This window comes from Sorex fumeus, unplaced genomic scaffold, assembly GCF_029834395.1.
Source record: "Sorex fumeus unplaced genomic scaffold, SorFum_2.1 ptg000025l, whole genome shotgun sequence".
Lineage (NCBI taxonomy): Eukaryota > Metazoa > Chordata > Mammalia > Eulipotyphla > Soricidae > Sorex > Sorex fumeus.
Window position 1 is genome coordinate 1,086,862 of NW_026606082.1, and position 19,618 is coordinate 1,106,479.

The following is a 19,618-nucleotide window of genomic DNA, read 5'->3' on the forward strand; positions in this document are numbered from 1 at the left end:
AAGCTCAAACCTGAATCCCAGCCTGGCCAGAGGCCCCACACCTGACCTTGCTCTTGGCAAGTGAATAAAGCACAAAATAAGCCGGTGGCTCCAAGGATCCGCCCTGGATCCCAAAGTATAGTCTTCAGTCGGATCTGAAGGTAGGGGACCAGAGATGCTTAGCGACTTGCCTAAGGGAGCACAGCAGAGGACCCTCACAAGCTCTGTTCATTCCACTGACCAAGAGGCTGAGTCCCAGCACCACCCACCGCCAGCACCGACCCCCTGGGTGCTGAGGACACAGAAAGGGTAGACTGGTCTCCATGGTTCTTCAGGATACTAGGACTTGGTACTTCACAAGCTAAACAGAACCTCCTGGACTCAGGCCAGTGCTTTGCAGTCTGTTCCCACAGAGCACCAGCACTGGTCCTGACTGGCTGAAGACCACTGCTTCTAGGGCTCCGAAGCCTCACCAGGGGTGATCACTGAGCACAGGGCCAGAAGTATCCCTAAGCACTGTGGGTGTGGCCCTAAGAAAATAATGATAAGAGCACAGGTGCTGGAGTCAGACATGGAGAGCCTTGGCTCCACTTCCTCCCAAAGCAAAGCGGCTTCGCCTTCCCATCCAGAGAACAGACACGATGACACCCGCGCCCCGCTGGGAAGCTCGTGGAGAAGCAACAGGGGGACGGTGTCTCACGCCCACAGCCCCTCAGCCCACACCTGCCCCTCCTCCCTCGCTACTACCTCCCCAGTGGGAGGGCAGGTACGAGGCAGGGCCTGTCCAAACACTCCCAGCAGATGAAGATGGGGCCTGGGAACAACGCTTCCGGGACCAACCTGGGTGGAAAGGGAAGGAACGCGCTCTGTCCACGGTTTCCTGAAGGCTTCCCAAGGTCACCCGAGTTCCACTATGTGAAATGAAACGAAAGACAGAAAACTCCACCAGTGAGGTCTGACAGCCCAGACAGTTCCCAGCAGACGCTGTGGGGGCAGAGGCCAGGCAGGCCCATCCCTATCCCTCTGCAGGGTGGGCTCACGCCTGAGGATTCTGATCCAGGGTCTCCACGACTCCCCGCCTGCACCAGCTCCACAATTACGCCTGTGAGTGAGGATCCTTCGTAGCTGTCAGTAAACATACCACAAAGCAATCTCCCAAGTCCCCTGGAAACTTCTGAGGAAGGAACAAGGAAGAATCGTGAAAGGCTTCCTGCAGAGCGTGGCCCGGAAGGAGAGCCCAGCAGGCGTGTGAGCAGTGTGCATGCTGCAGGGACAGCGCCTCCCCAGACGAGCCTGTCTGCCTCGGACAACACCCCTGCAAACCAGGAGGGTTCTATCCATGGTCAGATGACAGACTGGTGCGGGGGGGGGCTGCTGAGGACAGGAGTGAGGACAGAATCCACAGCTGGGGGTCAGTGCTTCTCCTGGCAGAATTGAGCCACCATGTGGACATTCCCTTTATGGACAGCACCAGAGACTGCTGCCCTGCAAACCCAACCAGAAACCTGTTTGCCACAATGTTCTCTCTACGGGGGACAAGGACCAATAGAATGTGCGCACCACTCTGGCCACAGGCCAGGAAGAGGGGCGGAGATGGCCACTCCTGGGGTTCTGGGCCAAGACTCTGGCAGGAGAGTCCCCTGAGAAGCAAATGGGGATGACTTCTATAGCTGCACAGAGGTCCGGCCACGAGGCCAGGAAGCATAATCAGGGTCGGCCTTGACTGGCTATGCGGCCCGAGACACAGCAACTGTGCCAGGGCACCTGAGCTGGGGAAAGGTGAGACGAAAAGTGTATCCACCAGACCCCACTCACTGGTGCTGCAGCGGGGAATCACGTTCAGCAGAGGGCTCACACTGCTTGGCTATAACTTCGCTCAAACCTTTTTTTCGCTTTTTTAGATCACACCCGGAGAGGCACAGGGGTTACTCCGGGCTCATGCACTCAGGAATCACCCCTGGTGGTCCTGGGGATCATATGGGATTCTGGGAGTCAAACCCGGGTTGGCCACGTGCAAGGCAAATGCCCTCCCCGGGGTGCTATCGCTCCAGCCCCCTTTGCTCACACTCTTGGCTGTGACGGTGCTCAGACTCTGAGCTGTGACAGTGCTCACACTCAACTACCTTGGCTTTGAGGTAGGCTTTAACGGTATTCACACACTTGGCTGTGACGGTGCTCACACCTAACTATGATGGTGTTCACAGTGCTCAGCTGTAACAGTGCTCACACACTCGGCTATGACTATGCTCACACTCAGTTGTACAGTGCTCACACTCTCAGCTGTGACGGTGCTCACACATTCGGCTGTGATGGTGCTCGCACTCGGCTGTGATGGTGTTTACACACTCAACTGTGACTATGCTCACACTCAACTGTGACTGTGCTCACACTCGGCTGTGACAGTGCTCACACATTCAACTGTGACTGTGCTCACACTCTCAGCTGTGACGGGGCTCACACTCTCAGCTGTGATGGTGCTCACACATCTCGGCTGTGACAGTGCTCACACATTCGGCTGTGACGGTGCTCAAACTCTCGAGTGTGGTGCTCTCACACACATGCAGGGCAGAGCCTCAGGGGCCACAAGCAGCAGTGCCACCGGAGTTGCCTTTTGCATTGGAGCACTGTCAGGCAACCCTGCGTTTGTGAGAACTCATTCTGCAGCAAGAGCTAACGGTGCTGTGCCTCAGAGATCCTGGAGGGGACAGGAGAGCGGGCAGACCCCTCCAGGAGGGACCTGGGCAGACACACTCTCGAGCAGGGTACGAAGTGTCAGGGAGGTGAGGGGAACGAGAGTGCAGGCAGAGGGCTCTGCGGAGCATGGCCGCGGCCCAGGTCTATGAGGGAGGAACAGAAGGCACAAAAATGGAGGGTTCCCAAGAAAAGGGGGCCTCAGGGGAATTCCAGGTGGAGACCACAAGGGGAAGGGAACACAGAAGGAAGGGTTGGGGTGGGAGGGGGTTCAGAGCGTAACAGACAAAACCCTGCCGCTCCAAAATTATTGAAAGGCCTAGAGAACATTCTTGTGCCCTTGACTTAGAAATTAAATGCCAGATTTGGAAAAGAAAAAAAGCATCCAGTGCAGATCCACCCTCTGGAGACAACACAGCCGTGTTCTCTCTCTCCGGGGCCGGCTGGCACACTACCACCTACTCTCATGCCAGGCTGAGGCCACTCCAGGATGGCAAAGTAGCCCGGGGCTGCTGCCAGCAGGGCCATCTGCTCACTGATTCCCATACTCAGATAAGTGCGCTGCAGGCAGGCAGCACAGAACACAGCACACGGAGAGGAGAGTACACAGGGGTCTGGAAGGCTACACACACACACACACACACACACACACACACACACACACACACACACACCAGGCAGAACATAGCACACGGAGAGGAGAGTACACAGGGATCTGGAAGGCTACACACACACACACACACACCCCATGGCAGCTTCCTTCAGGGTGTGAGAGGATCCGTGCCTGAGACTTGTCCCAGAAGGTCGCCAGGGAAACTGACTTACAAGCCAGAATCTCCCCAGTGCACCTTCCCAGATGCATCTCCCTAGGGTGTGGCTGGGGAGGCTTCGAAGAGTAACCACCAAGGCGCCTAGCGTAGCTGGACCTGCCAGCTGCAGGCCAGAGTCTCCAACTCTCGGCTGGGAACCAGCACTACTAGCAACACATCTACTCATCATCAGGGCCGGCCTCTAAGCCCAAGTGAACCTGGTTTCTCTGCAAGCCTGAAAATCCATGGGCTTATGCGAGTCTGGAAGTGAGACTCAGGAATTCCAAACTCCTTGACCTCATGCTTCCCCACAGATGAAGCTCACTGCAAGCTTCAACGTTAATGTGATTCACATGGGTGAAATGCCAGGGCAGGCCAAAGGCTGAGGGTTGGGCCAGTGGTCGGGGGGCAGGGGATGGATGGAAGAGGCAGATGTGCAGGGGCTGCCACACGAAGCAAGGGCTGCCACGTAAGGCAGGGGCGGCTACGTAAGGCAGGTGCAGGTGAGACAAGTGCAGTCAGCACAGCAAGCAGGCTGGCATTGTTTGAAAGGAGGCATGTCAAGGAGGCATGTCACTGATGGGCCGGAAGCCCCAGGCCCACTGAGGAAAGAAGCTCAGAGAAGGGGCTGAGCAGGGAGCAGGGAATCACACTGATGGGGAACCAACAGGTGGCTGAGGAGGGTGGAAGAGGTGGCATTATTGAGAGGCGGGGGAGTGGGGGAGGAGGAGGACGGATGGGAGGGGTGGGCAGGCCCCAGCTGGAGCAGGGGTGGACGAGCACCTGGCCGGGAAGAAATTGAGCAGGGGGGACACAGACCAGGCTGTCCCTGGGCCCCAACACATCCTGGATGAGCTGAAAGATGAGATTATGGACCAAGGGCAGACAGAGGGAGGCAAGGGGAACACTGACTGCCGACCATCAACCCTCAGATACCAAGTGTGTTTGCCACCAGGATGGGTGTGAAGCCAGGAGAAATCTCTCTCCGACCATCCTCCTGAGATGAGAGGAAATGCCAGGTTGTTCCAGTTGGTTTTTTTTTTTTACACTTTATTTTATCTTTTTGGCTGACGGGACCTTTTGTTATCTCTGTGTATCACCTGGTGCGTGGACCATGGGAGCCACAGCTTAGCCTAATTTGGTGGGGAGTTTTATTTATTTATTTATTTATTTATTTTTTGCTTTTTGGGTCACAGGAGTCACTCCTGACTCATGCACCCAGAAATTAACTCCTGGCGGTGGTCGGGGGACCATATGGGATGCTGAGAATCGAACCCGGGTTGGCTGTGTACAAGGCAAACACCCTACTCGCTGTGCTGTCACTCCAGCCCCAGCTCCAGTTTCTCCTGATGAGAGACTTCAAGAGCACAGACCTGGCCTGGAGATGCTGTGTACGCAAGGATGTGAACAGCTTTCATACCCGAGCCCAGGCAGGACATGAAGCTACGCTAATTTGGCCCACAGGGCACTCGGGGGGTGCTCTACCCAAGGGTGAGGAATGAGGCGTTTGGTAGCACATCTGACAGGGCAGACCCAGAGGCCTCCCAGTCATCACTGGTCCCCCATGGGCTTTGAGGGAGCTCTGTGCCATAGGGAGTCTGATGACCAGGGAGACAATAGCACCAGGATGGGGGTCCTTGGGTTCTGGCCCCGGGCAAGCATATACACCCTCTCACCCGTACTCCTTTCCAGACACATAATTGTATGACCAACTCAGGCAAGGGAGTTCCCAGGACCTCCAGAGGAAGAAGGGACAACGAGGTGCCACCTGGGGAGACCCCCACCTCTCTGGGCTGGGGTGAGGGTGAAACACAGCAAGAGGGAGCACTGAACTGCAGGGAAGGGGTCTGATTCTGGCCACTGGGGCACAAGCGCACTTTCCTATCACAGCTATTTCCAAGCCTTGAACCACTCTGAAAGACGGTGCAGTCAGCTAATTATGGGCAATTAACAACAATACACCCTGGCCCCAAAGTCCAGTGAAGCAGGCGAGCTCACAGTCAAGAGGCCTGAAATAAAGGGGGTGGTGGCAGGGTTCAGGAGTAGGGGAAGGGTGGGGAGAACTCAGGATAGAGTCTCCAGACAGTGGCACTCCACAGGGGCAGCTCCCTCATCTCCTCCCCCAACAGCCACTTCCAGCCCTGCCCCTGCTTCCTGGCCCCCTGCAGAGCAGAGCCAGGCCACTCCAGTTGGATCAGCAGCGGGGCCTCTTACTGCCCCCAGCAGGGAGTGCCGCCGGTTCCTCTCCTGAGTCCTGACCCTGGGCACAAACACCCAGTCACAGAGCAACGCCACGTGCCCGCGGTCCTTCCCAGAACTACCAGGGTCGTGCCGCCGGGAAGCGCGAGTCTTTGATTTCTTGCAGGCTATTCCCCACCGGGAGCGCACACACCATCTTTAGAAGCAATGTGTCACCGTGAACGTTTCCCATCCTTGGCTCCAGAGGCTTCAAAGATGAGCTCAGCATATTTCCACCATGGCCTGCATCTCAGTGGGGAAGAGCTGACCCGTCTCTGGTCACAAATGTTCTTTTCCAATTAATTCCCTTCCTCCTCACAAGATAAAACAGCTTCATCCTTGAAACCGTTTACTTTTCTGAACACTGAGAGTCAGGGGGTCAGACTGGTTTCCTGATGCTAAGGATTACATTATATAATAAAGTGCTAAGCGAACCAACAAAATACCCAGAGGGAAGACCTTCATATTTTTTGGCAAAGAAAAAATGCTTTTTTGCATCTATTAATGAAGATAGCAACTGAGGATTACAGCTTAGGGAATTTTTTCAATGCACATGGCTGAAGAATTCTCACAATCACATACCAAACCAAACCAAAACAAAAAAAAAACCACCTTGAATTAATAAACCCACACATCACGAATGTTTCACATCAGCAACGTGTTTACCGCAAAAGGAATCTCTTTCTGAAAACAGGATCGGTGAGAGTCTACTACACGGATCTTTTTTCTTAAAAGAACAAAATAAAATTTAAAAGAAGGGGGGGGTTGGGGCTGGAGCAATAGCACAGCGGATAGGGTGTTTGCCTTGCACGCGGCCAACCCGGGTTCAATTCCTAGCATCCCATATGGTCCCCTGAGCACTGCCAGGGGTGATTTCTGAGTGCAGAGCTAGGAGTAACCTCTGTGCACCACCTCTGGGTGTGACCCAAAAAGAAAAAAGAAACAAAAGAAGGGGGGTGTTGCAGAAGGGCCAGGGCAGGGTACATACTTGGCATGCATGGATCACAGATTTGATCCTATGCATCATATGACACCCCCTCCACCACCACCCCTCCTCCCAAGCACTGCTGGGTATGACCTTGCAGCCCCCAACATGGCTGGGCTTGAGCAGCACCATCATCTCCAGGCCCGTGTATTGAACCATAAAATCTGGAAGCACTGAGATGCTCATTCTGGTAAACGGAAGATGGCAGGATAATGACAATCATTTCACTTCTTTAGTAAATGTTAGACAGTGCTAATAGAGATGGTCATTTATACTTATCTATTTTGTGTGTGTGTGTGTGTGTGTGTGTGTGTGTGTGTGTGTGTTTGGGAGGGCGGGTCACACCCAGCAATGCTCAGAGGTCACTCCTAGCTCTGTGCTCAGAAATCACTCCTCGTGGTACTTGGGGAACCATATGGGATGCCAGGGATACAACCTGGGTAGGACACACACAAGTCAAGTGTCCAACCCCACTGAACTATCTATCACTCAGCGCTAATACACTAATACAAACAGGTAAGCGCTCAATACACTTATCTATTTGTTTTAAAAGGGCCCCTCCTGGCAGCACTTACGTCCCCCTCCAAAGTCAGGCTGGTCAAGCCGGGGGACCAGCAAGGCTGCGTCTTGCCGAGCTTGGGAGGGCTTGAACATGCCATACCTGGGACTGAACCCTGTCCTGCATGCTCCAGGCACATGGCCTACCACTTGAGCCATCTGCCCAAACCCTAGCTATACTTTTCAAAGCACCCCTTCTGTACACTCTGGACAGTTTTTAAACGCACTACAAAAATACACCAAAAATGGGTGTATTTTTTCTCTCCCTTTGAGAAAAGAATGGGACTATTTCTAAGCCAGTTTGATTTTTTTTTCCCCCTTGCAATGCTGAGGATCAAACCCAGTGCCTGCTGGGGCATATTCACTTTCCTGCCATCACAACATGGCCACCTCCCCTGACCTGGAAGACAGACATCAAAACGGAGACGAACAGTTGGCTTACCTGAGGTTGAGCCTGCGGTCTTCATCACTGCCAGCCTCCAACTGCAGAGAGAGAAAGAGTCACACGGTGGGTGCCACCACCCGGGACACGCCCCAAGCACGAGTCACACATTCTCTGCACCCCCGTCACTGGCTATGGGGGCAGATGCAGATGGCCAGGAAGTCCCGCTATTTCTGAGCAGACGCACCCTTTCCTGCTCAGCTGTGCCTCACTAACTCCCCCCACACCCCTTGCCCAGAAGAGCCTGCGGGGAGGTGTTTTAGGGAGGGGGGAGGCCGGTTCTGCTGAGAACTCAGGACACCCTCACTCCACACTCACAGGCCCCATTTTCCACTTCCCTGGGAGGTGGTGGATTTTTCCCTGCTTTTCTTTTTTTAAGGGGCAGGAAGTGTGTTCAAAGACAATCATTTCCTCCTGTGAGCTGGGCAGCAGCTGAGTGCCCGACACAGGTTTGAAGTCCCGATGACTGAGCCTGAAAACACTTTTCCGGTTAGTTAGTCTTCCTGCACCGGAAGGCAACGAGGATTAGGCTGTCCTGCATCTGAGTCTCAAAAGCTTTTGGTGCTCCTCAAAAACAAAAAAGGACTTAGGAGCTGGAGCTCCTACGTACAGTGGGGAAGGCATTCACCTTGTACATGGTCCACCTGGGGTCGATCCCTGGCATCCCAAAGGTCTCCTGAGCCCGCCACTAGTGACTCCAGAATGCAGATCCAGAAGTATCGGATCAACACCCCGGGTGTGACCCCAAAACGAAAACCAAACAACAAAGGGCTTCAACATCTACTATTAAGCTTCCAAGGCTACTGATTTACATACGTGAAAGTTCCCAAAGGTTCCAAGGTCTACAAGTCACTACGATCCTCATTTCTCTCTCTCTTTCTCCCAGAGAAGACTGAAACCAGCACCACCCCCTACCATGCTCCAGCATCACACATGGGTGATGGGGGGGCCCACTGAGTGGGAATAGGGAATCCTGGAAAGCAGGGATGGTTGCCAAAGAGGCAGGGCAGACAGAGGCCAGAGCAGAGGGAGCCATGCGTACTACCGCCTGCTGCAGAAAAAAGTGCGGAAATCAGGGACACCCGGGTGGCAGGGCACCCTCAGCAGGAGGAGACACCCTCAGCAAGGAAGGAGGCTACAGGAGGGAGGGTAGTCTGTGCCCCGACTTCAGAGGGTCAGACAAAGTTCACCCAATACCACAGGGCCACAAATAAATGTTGTTTTGTTCAATGTTTCACCATGACGTTGATAAGGGGGTGAGGGAGGAAGCCTGACTCCCAGTCCGGGTCACTGTGTGCGGACTTGCACGCCCTCACCCGGTCAGATTGGTTTTCTCTGGGAACTCCGGCTTCCTCCCAAGCCACAGCACTGGGGCCATGGGCCCACTGACCTATCTCAACTGTCTGAGGAGGAGGTAGCATGGTGGCGTTGCAGTAGCAGGGATGGAAGGACACCCTCGGTGGCCAGGACGGGCTCCGGCCACTACACCCCTGAACTGGCATGAGTAGTTGAAAAAAGAATGAATGAATGAATGAGTGGATACAGAATCTTGGGGGTGGGGAGGCGTTGAGAGGAAGCTGGGTTGACATCGGGTGGTGCTCAGGGTCTGATGCCTAGTTCTATACTCAGGGCTCACTTGTGGTGGTACCTGTGTATGGTGGGGACCATATACAATGCCAGGGATCATATCGGGGTCAGCTATATGCAAGGCAAGGTCCTGACCTCTATACTATCTCTTAGCCCCGGCAAGGGGAGACAAATGATCACTTTACATTAAAAGTGTCTGGGGCCTTTATCTAGGAGTCTAGTGATGTGTTCAGGACCAGAAAAGGGCTCTAGGAACTTAAATGCTTGCTTCCACCAGTGAACCTGGAGCAGCATTTTCCAAAATGAGTGACAGTCCATGCCCGCATGTGGAGTGCATTCAGGAATGATCTGAGTAGTGGTAGCAACCTCAGATGCAACTGAGGGGTGCTTTCTATTTGTTCACTTTTTAGTTTTGGTTTGGGGACACACCCTGGGTGCTCAGGGCTTACTTTTGGCTCTGCGCTCAGGGATCATTCCTGATGGGACATGGGTTACTGGAGATCAAGTCTGGGTCAGCTGCATGCAACACAAGTGCTTTGCCCACTGAACTATCTCTCCAGACACCTGTTTATTTGCCTGAAGCCAAAGGTATTGAGTCGTTGTTTTTGGTTTGTTTCTTGAAAGGAGTGGTATGCAAGTAAGTCTGGGAACCTCTGGCTAGGTTTAGCCTCTTCAACCGTCGGTAATGGCCCCATTAGAGGTTATGTTTGCATCATTATGGGGGACAGGAATGACAAACTTGGCAGCAATAAAAGGTTTCTGAATGTGCAATGACCAATCATTTTTCAAGGGCTGGGGATGTGGCTCAGTGGTAGGGCACTTGCCTTGAGTATGTGAGACTCGGTTTGATCTTTGGTTCAAGGGTCCCTGAATGCCACTGGAAGCAGTCCCCAGAAGAGCTGGGTGTGGCCCCCAAACAAAAAGCCCTTCTTTTAAAATCAACCATGTAAGAATCTGAGGTGTTTCTGGCAGCACTCTCCCATCATGCATTCCTCGGAAGAAGTTTAAGTAGCCCTGGCCCAGGGGAGCTCTGATAGGGAGCTACTTCTTAGAAGCTTCTGGGGCCAGGGTGCCACCACCAGCCAGCCTTACCGTCTATGCAGCCAATGGAAGCCAACAAGCTCATTCTCAACAAGCCCCCTGCCCCTTGCTACACACATACTGACAGAGATGCAGGAAAGCACACAGGGACGCATACTGATGAAGAGGTGGGAAAATACAAACACACACACATGCACATACACACACACACACAGAGGACAGCACAGACATACACATACACCAGCACAGAGCCACATAAAGCTGCAGGCCTGTGCCCCACAGGGCCAGGAGCTTGTGCTGAGGTGCCACCAGGGAGTTCCCGCCAGCACAGAACGAAGAAGGCAGATCAAGGCCAAGGTTCAGCCAGGGCAGTTTCTCTCCCAAGGGGAAACTGAGCAATGTCTGCAATGGTGTTCGGAGGGTACAGCTGTCACCCAGAGGGCCAGACAAGTTCCTCCTAGACACAAGACACCGCTCCCCACCCTCCCAGCACCAGAGAATGTCTGGCCCCTAGCAGGCAGCAGAGCTGAGGTTGAGAAAGCCAGATTCAGTGCCCCCATAGTGACTGGAGACAGGCTCATGGAAACTGGCCGCCTTGAGTGCACGTCCAAAAATAATGACATTAGGATCCATTCCTGGAAAAGATCGATTTCTCTATTCCTGTGCTTTCTGCCTGTTCTCGCAAAGGATGAGATAAGGTTCAGGGTAAAATGACAGAGATGAACAGAAGGGGGGGGCTCTAAGAAGCAGGGGGAGAAGAGGGGCACTGCTGGGGGGCAGGTGGTGATGGGGGGACATTTGCCTCAGAAGCTCAGGCTCCCTGTCAAGGAGTCAAGTTCTGAAGAGGAAGAAGGTAAAGGAAGGTAAGGGTGGGACCAAAGACAGCGCTATTTCATTTGCATCAGCTTCCTGAGCTCCTCGGCACGAAAAGCATGCGAGGTGGATTGTTCCAGAGACACAGGACACCCTGCCAAAGAACACAGGCCGAGGGCAGAAGGAGGGGAGAGGGGCCCAGCTGAGGGAGGGCAGTCTGTGCAGAGGGGAAGCCCTCCCGCACTGTAGGTCTTACCCCAGCTGGAAACTAGCTAACTCAGGCTGGGGACACCCCAGCCTCAGGCAATGGAGGGGGCTAACTACAGTCACACAAAAGTCAGGTGCCTTTTATAGTGTAGCAAGTCCTCCTCAGGACTTTGTAGAAACAGTTGCCTCAATGTAGTCATTTGTATCCAGTGAAAACAAGGCAAATGCTGGACTCTTACACAGCACAGTCCCACAGTGGCTAGTTATTGGCCTAGGAAAAGGGAAGTGCTAGGGCTAGACTTTAAAGATTTTACCCTTCAGGAAAGGGCAAAGGAGCAAGAGCCCCCCCGCACAGCCTCCTATAGGACATGGGAGGTGGGGAGGCTGGAGGGGATCTGTAGGGACAGTACATGGGTTAAGGTAATCCAGGTAAAAATCCCTGGCATCACATACGGCGGCCCGAGCACCACCAGGGCTCACTCCTGAGCACAGAGCCAGGAATAGCCCCCAAGCATCCCTGGCTATGGCAGAACAAAAATAAAAATAAATGTCTGTGAGGGGCAAGTGATGGAGCTGGGAAGCGCAGGAGGGGCAGACTGGCAGGGGTGCAAGTGGGTCAGGGAGGGAAAGACCAGCTGCGGGCGATGGCTTTAGGGGTGATGAAAATGCCTTGGTATTCAGTCAGTGGTGATGCTTATACAGCCTTTGTGAATACACCAAAGCAGCCCTGAAGTGTGAACTTCAAAGCAGTGAACTGATGGCCTGGGATTTGAATCTTTGGTGAAAAACAATAAAATGAACATTCAAAAATGTGTGTAAGACAGGAACAGAGCAAAGAAAAGGAGTATAGGCACTTGGGGTGCAGGATCGAGGGGAGACCTACAGATCAACAACCCCTCCTAAAGTGGAAGCTCTTTCCGGGTCAGAGTTCTGGGGAGGGGCCGTGGCCCGCACACAGGGTTGTGCTCCACATATGCAGCACTGCAGACTGCAACAGGCTCAGAGAGCAGCCCGCAGACTCCATTCCCCCACGCAGGCCTCCCCGTGCTGCCTCAGTGTGCTGAGAACTGTCAGAGACTTTAGGGGAGGGAGCTGTTCCGGCCACACCCAGCTGTGCTCAGGGCTGACTCCAGTTCTGTGACCCAGGATCACGCTGGGCAGGGCTCAGGGGACCGTATGCGGTGCCAGGAATGGAAACCAGGTAGGCTGCATGCAAGGCCAGTGCCCTCTGCTGTCCTCTCTCTCTAACCCCAGCATCTCTATCCCAGGGACTTGCGGGTGGTCTCTCCCCAATCAGGTGGGGAGGGTGGCCCTGCAGCCACCCTGCAGAGGGCCCAGTAAAACGGGTCCATGTCTCCAGCAGGAGACCACAGGGCAGACGCAGTCCCTTGCTGTCCTCACACACACGCAGACCTTTCCTGTGCCGTGGGCCAACTCCCCCCACTCCTATCAACACCACCATGGGGCCTGCTGGGCCCTTCCCAGGGCACAGGGCTCCCCTGCCTTCTCTGATCGGTTCTCACTTCCGCTCAGCTGCAGACCGTCTTCAGCCAACACCTGGTGACCACAGATGCACAAATGCCAGTGGACTGGGGGCTTTCACCACTGGGCAAGGGAAGGGGGCTAGAATGGGGGGTGGTGGGGGTCTGCACTGCTCAGAGCACAGGCCAGCGCCTCCTACGTCCCTGAAGTCAGGAGCCAGCTCAGCACAAACCCACAGGGTACAGTAAGGCCCACCCAGCCCCCAGAACTCCAGACCGCCTTGGCCACGCAGCCAAACGCCCAGAAACCCACAGCCCTGAAAAGGTGACAGAAAAAGGAAAGGCCCGGACAGATGCTGCCGCCCACAGATGCTGGACTGGCTCCCTCATTCATTGCCACCACACGCTGACACGGGCACCCCGGGGCCCTCCTGAGGTTCCCATGCACCCATCTCAGAGGGACAGTTCCCGCCCAGGTGCCTGTCACACCAGAGAAAGTCACTGTCACAAACCCCAGAGAAGGCAACACCATCACCCAGGAAGGATCCTAGTGTCACCCTCAGGTGTGACACCTACACAACCACCTGCACACAGGGTCCCACCCACAATCACTTTGTACACAGGATCACACCTATACACAGGACCATCTCCTCTCCCACAGGGTCACACTCTCAGTCACCCCCACACAGGGTCACCCCCAGTCACCCACACACACACAGTTACACTTGCACAGTAAGACCCAATCACCCGAACACAGGATCACACCTGCAGTCACCTCCACACAGTGTCACACTCAGTCACCACCACACAGGGACACACCCAGTCACCTACACACACAATCACACTTGCACAGAGTCGCACCCAATCACCCGAACACAGGATCACACCTGCAGTCACCTCCACACAGTGTCACACTCAGTCACCACCACACAGGGACACACCCAGTCACCCACACACACAATCACACTTGCATAGAGTCGCACCCAATCACCCGAACACAGGATCACACCTGCAGTCATCTCCACAGTGTCACACTCTCAGTCACCACCACACAGGGTCACACCCAGTCATCCCCCCACAGAATCACACTCACTCACAGTCACCTCCAGACAGGGTGACATAGTCAATACCACACAGGGTCACACCGTCAGTCACCTCCACACAGGATCACACCCAGTCACCTGTGCACAGAATCACACCTGAACAGTCACACCAGCAGGCACGGGTCATACTGGCCCTCGGTCACCCCGAGGCAGGTCTGTCTCCCTGGCTTTCTCTCTCTTCCACACCCCCCCCATGAGGGTCACCCCAGTGCGGGTGACAGCGGGAAGTGGGGGTGTCTCTCTCTGTCTCTCACACACCCTCGCCCCATCACCCCAGCGGGAGTCTCTGTCAGCCTTTCTCTCCCTCTCTCACAGAGTCTCAGTCTCTCTCTGTCTCTCTCTCTCCCTCACGCCCTCACCCCATCACCCCGGCGGGAGTCTCTCTCAGCCTGTGTCTCTGCCTCTGTGTCTGTGTCTCGCCCTCACCCCATCACCCCCCGGGAGTCTCTCTCAGCCTGTGTCTCTGCCTCTGTGTCTGTGTCTCGCCCTCACCCCATCACCCCCGGGGAGTCTCTCTCAGCCTGTGTCTCTGCCTCTGTGTCTGTGTCTCGCCCTCACCCCAACACCCCCCGGGAGTCTCTCTCAGCCTGTGTCTCTGCCTCTGTGTCTCTGTCTCGCCCTCACCCCATCACCCCCCGGGAGTCTCTCTCAGCCTGTCTTCCTCTCAGGGAGTCTCAGTCTCTCCCCGTCTCTCTCTCTCTGTCCCTCTCACGCCCTCACCGCATCACCCCGGCGGGAGTCTCTCAGCCTCTCTCTCTCGCTCTCTCTCTCTCTCACACACACACACACACACACACTCACACGCACACACACCCGCCCCGCCCCGCCCCGCCCCGGTCGGGGGTCCCCGCGGCGCCCAGGCCCGCGCGCTCGGGCCTGCGGGCGGCGCCCCGGCTCACCTCGCTGTTGCTGGCCGAGGAGGAGGCGGCGCTGGGCGTGGGCGAGCGCTGCAGGGTCACCAGGGCCATGGCGACGGCGCGGGCGCGGGCGCCGCCGACCTCGAGCCTCCACTCCCGCCGCCGCCGCCCGGCCGGGCCCGGGCCTGAGGAGGCGCGCGCGGGCGGGCGGCCGGGCCGAGCGGGGCCGAGCGGGGCCGAGCGGGGGCCGAGCGGGGGCCGCGCCGCCCATCCCCGCGCGTCCGCGCGCCGCCCCCGCCCCGCCTCCCGCGCCGGCGCGCCGGGTCTGCGCCGGGTCTGCGCCGGGTCTGCGCGGGGCGGGGCCGGGGCGGGGCCTCGGGCCGGGGGCGGGGCCGGCGGGGCCAGCGGGGCGGGGCGGGGGCGGGGCGGGGGCGGGGCGGGGGCGGCCGGGAGCCGGCGGCGTGCGCGCGTGCGCGGGAGCTCCGGGCGGCGCCGGACCCCGTCCACCCGCGCCCGCTCGGCCCGGGAACTCGACCCCGCTCGCCTCCGCCTCCCTGTCCGCCCGCGGAGCCCGGGAAAACGGAGGCTGCTGCTGGGACCTGCAGCTCGAACCCGGTTCCTCAGCCCAAAGCCGCAGAGTTTGCAGAAATTCGTCTGTCCCTGCACGGATTCACTCGGAAACGTTGCTGGAGCACCCGCTCAGTGCCATCAGTGAATAGCCAGGAGTCGGGCGAGGCCCGAGTCCAGGAGCCGTATCTCGGTGCCCCACATGCGCGTGTCTTGCATGTGGAAGGCCTTGGGTCTGGCACTGCCCAAAGGGATGCCTGTCAGTGCACACATACACACATGTGTGATCACTCAGCACATTAAGAGTTACTTTGCTGGGGCTGGAGTGACACTACAGCGGGGAGGGCGCTTGCCTTGCATGCTGCCGTCCTGGGTTTGATCTGTGCATCACATCTGGTCCCTGGAGCATCACCAGGACTGATTCCTGAGTGAGGAGCCGGGAGGAACCCAGAGCATCGCCAGGTGTGGTCCAAGCCAGCACTCCCGGCTTTCCCAAAGGAGTTATTTTGTTTTTTTTTTTCCCCCTTGGTTTTTGGGCCACACCCAGGGCTTACTCCTGGCTCTGCACTCGGGAATCACTCCTGGTGGTACCCAGGGGACCATGGGGGTGCCGGAGACTGAATCGGGCCCAGCCATGTCCAGGGCAGTCGCTCTACTATGGTTTCAGCCCCAGTTCATCTTTCTCTGTGAATTTGTTCTATGTGTGCAGAAGCAAAACCAAATCCTGGGGAAGTCAGGGAAGGTTTACCGCTGAGGGGTACTTGCTCTTGGTCTGTTGAGCCGGATTGACTGGCCTAGGGAGGGTGTCATTTTTGCTGGGGAGGGGCTGGGACAGAACCCCACCCCTGTGAGAGAAGAGGCGGGAAGAGAATGGCAAGATCAGGGGAATGCTCTGCTTGGGCTGCTGGTGGAGAATGGAAGGGAGGAGAGCTGTGGGTTGGGGCTTCCGTGATGGTAGACACCTCTGTGGTGTGTGTGGTGTGGTGGACACGTGTGGAGAGAGAGACAGGATCGTGGTGGCAGACACCAGGGCATTCTGGCTTGACTTACTGATAGGACAATGTTCCCTTGTTCTGTATCCTGGAACCCCTCTGCCTCCACGTGCACATTTGGAAGTTCCCCCTGCAGGCCTCCCATCCTGCGGCCTCTCTGAGTGATATAAGACCCCCACCATCCCTGCCGCTGGCCCAGCACCCCTGGTTCCTGGCCCGCCCTTCCCCATATCCTGGCTCTGGGACCACTTGCTCAGGCCTCGGTCTGGCCTGCCACAGCCTTCATCTCGAAGGTGCATCTCACGTCAGGTACAAAAGCCCTTGAAAGGTGGCTTTGGGGAAAATTTTGTGGAACTCTTCTCTTTTTTTCTTTTTCTGATGGCAAGAGGGGAGAGCCACTGGTCTCAATGTTATTTATTTATTTATTTATTTCTCTATTTCGGCAAGTTACTCATGGCTGAGTTTCAGGTGGAACAATGTAACAGCCAGCCCTTCACCAGTGTCCACTCCCCTCTACCAATGTCCCTTCCTGCCCCTCAGCCTGCCTCTGTAGTAGCCACTTTCTTTCTTTTTTTCTTTTTTGTTCTTTTTGGGTCACGTCTGGCGATGCTCTGGGGTTCCTCCTGGCTCTGCACTCAGGAATTACTCCTGACGGTGCTTGGGGGACCCTATAGGATGCTGGGGATTGAACTGGGGTCGGCCACATGCAAGGCAAACGCCCTACCCAATGGACTATAGCTCCAGCCCCTGTAGTAGGCACTTTCTACCTCCTTTCAGAACCCCATCCTCCCTCCAGCATGACCACTTCCCTGAAGTTGTAATTGTATCATTCCCAGACTTTGGGCATTTTATCCCCTGGCTATGTTTCTTTATATTGCATAAAGAGATCATTCTGTATCTTTCTCTCTCCCTCTGACCACCTTCACCCAACAGGTACTCCCCAGATCCATCCACGAAGCAGCAAGCTGTATGATTTTATCTTTTCTTTCTTCTCTTTTTCATTTTTTGGCTCTTGAGTCACACTTGGTGATGTTCAGGGGTCACTCCTGGCTCTGTGCTCACGAATCACTCCTGGCGGTGCTCTGTGAACCCTTCAGGATGCTGAGAATTGAACCTGGGTCAGTCACGTGCAAGGCAAATGCGCTGTCTGCTGCACAATCTTTCCAGCCCCTGCCTCGATCTTTCCTTAGAGTCGAGTAGTATTCCATCATGCGTATGTGTCATGGTTTCTTTATCCACGCATCTGTTCTTGGGCTCTTGGGTTATTTCTGGATTCTGGCTCTTGTGAATCATGCTGCAATGAACACAGGGGTACAGATGTCTTTCCCACATTGTGCTCTGGGGCCCTTGGGATGTATTCCAAGGAGTGGGATTGCTGGGTCTAATGGAAGCTCAATGCCTAGCTTTTTTTTATTAGTAAGACACCACGAGGTACAGTTATAGACTTATAAATTTTTGTGCTTGGGTTTCAGTTATACAGTGATCAAGTACCCATGCCTCCACCAGCGCCCATCCTCCACCACCACAGGTCCCAGCATCCCTCCCACCCCCCATGCCTAGTTTTTTGAGGAGTGTCCCTATTGTCTTCCCAAAAGACTGGGTCAGCTCACACTCCCTCCAGCATCACTGGCCCTTAGAGAACAGGAGCAAGGGGTGCCCACTGGCCTGTGGGTCCAGGGACAGCATCCAAAGAAGCGTCTCTGCATTCCCACCAGTGTAAGGCAATAGTCCTCTCTGTTGCATATGCCAAGGCAAAGCATCTGTGACTGGGTTTTCAGAAACGCAGCTCATGGGGCAGGGTCATAGTGCCAGCAGGAAAGGCGCTTGCCTTGCACGTAGCCAACCCCGGTTTGATCCCCAGCATCCCGTATAGTCTCCAGAGCACCATCAAGAGTGATTCCTGAATGTAGAGCCGGGAGTAATGTCTGAGCACTGCTGGGTCTGGCCCCCACCCAAAAAGAGAAAAAGAAAAAGAAAGAAAACCGCTTTATTAGAGAGGAAAATGTGCTGGGTTTGTTTGTTTGGTTAGTTTGGTTTGGGGTTTTTTGTTTTGTTTTGTTTTGCTGGGTATTTTTTGGGTGGGGTGTCACATCCAGCGATGTTCGGAGGTTATTCCTGGCTTTGCAGTCAGGAATTACTGCTGGTGGTGCTTGGGAGACCAAGTGGGATGCTGGGGATCGGACCCAGGTTGGCCACGTGCAGGGCAGATGCCCTCCCCGCTGTATAATTGCTCCAGCCCCAAGAACGTGCAGTTTTGTGTAAGCAGTGTCGGGAGTTGTCTCTCACCAGGGAAAGGGAAGTGTTGGTGGCACCCGTTCTCCAAAGTTCACATCCACATCTGCGAATGAGCTCTGGGGGACTTAGCCTTTTGGATCTTAGTGTTCCGCTTTGGTTCCCTCCCGGTTTCAGGCCTGAGTGGGGCACCCTAAATGAGCCTGCCTTGACTCAGCTCGGGTTTATTTAAAAGTTGGGTCGTTCGGAGGACTCTGTGCAAACAACCTGTGCCCCAGTGGCCTGTAGTGGTGGGGCTGGGGGTAAGGTGGGGGGCTTGGGGGCGGGGTGGTGGGTTGGGGGCGGAGCAAGGAGAAGTAAGAACTCTCTGGTTCCCCTTCCCACTCCGTGGGCCTCCGGAAGGGCCAGAGTGGAGAAGAGGAACCAGTTAGAAGAGAAAGCACCAAAGTCGTCTCCCTTCTGGTTGAGTTCATCCTGTACCGTAATTGGTTTTTGGCCACCCCCAGTGGTTCTCTATAGGGCTGCCTTCTGGCTCTGCAAACAGCATGGCTTTTTTTTATTTTTTTAGAAGTAAGCCCACAGGTCTACCAACATAGAAACAGATCTGAAGTCTCCTTAGCCGGATTGAAATCAGGGTGTGTAGTGGTGTGTGTGTGTGTGTGTGTGTGTGTGTGTGTGTGTGTGTGTCTGTCTGTCTGTCTGTCTGTGTCTGTGTGTTTGTGTGTGCGCATGCGTGTCTAGAGGGAGAATCACACTTCCTTGAATCTTCCAGTTGATCAGCCAGTCCCTCTTGTCCCTGCAGCTCCTACCAAATAAACATGGATAGCTTCCAGCGACCCTCTGGGCTCTTGTGTCCCTGTGGTGTCCCTGACTTCTGCACTGCACAGTTGGCTCAAGAGGGCTCGCAACCCCTGGGCCCTGTGGTACTGCCTCCCTAGATCTTAGGGCATCCCTTTCTCTTTATACACCTTAGTTTACCTATGTGAATGTGTAAAGCCATTTTGGGTCATCCCCAGCAGAGGCTATTCCTGGCAGA

The 19,618-nt window shown here is 55.4% G+C and overlaps 1 protein-coding gene across 1 annotated transcript in view; it reads right to left on the bottom strand.

The window, feature by feature from the left end:
* SSH1 (slingshot protein phosphatase 1) overlaps positions 1-14,925 on the bottom strand; it is a 56,896-nt gene extending 41,971 nt beyond the window's left edge. Inside the window, exons 1-2 of the mRNA XM_056114466.1 lie at positions 14,834-14,925; positions 7,703-7,743 (exon numbers count right to left, since the gene is read on the bottom strand). Of these exons, the coding sequence (XP_055970441.1) occupies positions 7,703-7,743; positions 14,834-14,902 (110 nt within the window). The 5' untranslated portion in view covers positions 14,903-14,925. The remainder of the gene's footprint in view (positions 1-7,702; positions 7,744-14,833) is intronic.
* Between the last annotated feature and the right edge of the window lie 4,693 nt (positions 14,926-19,618).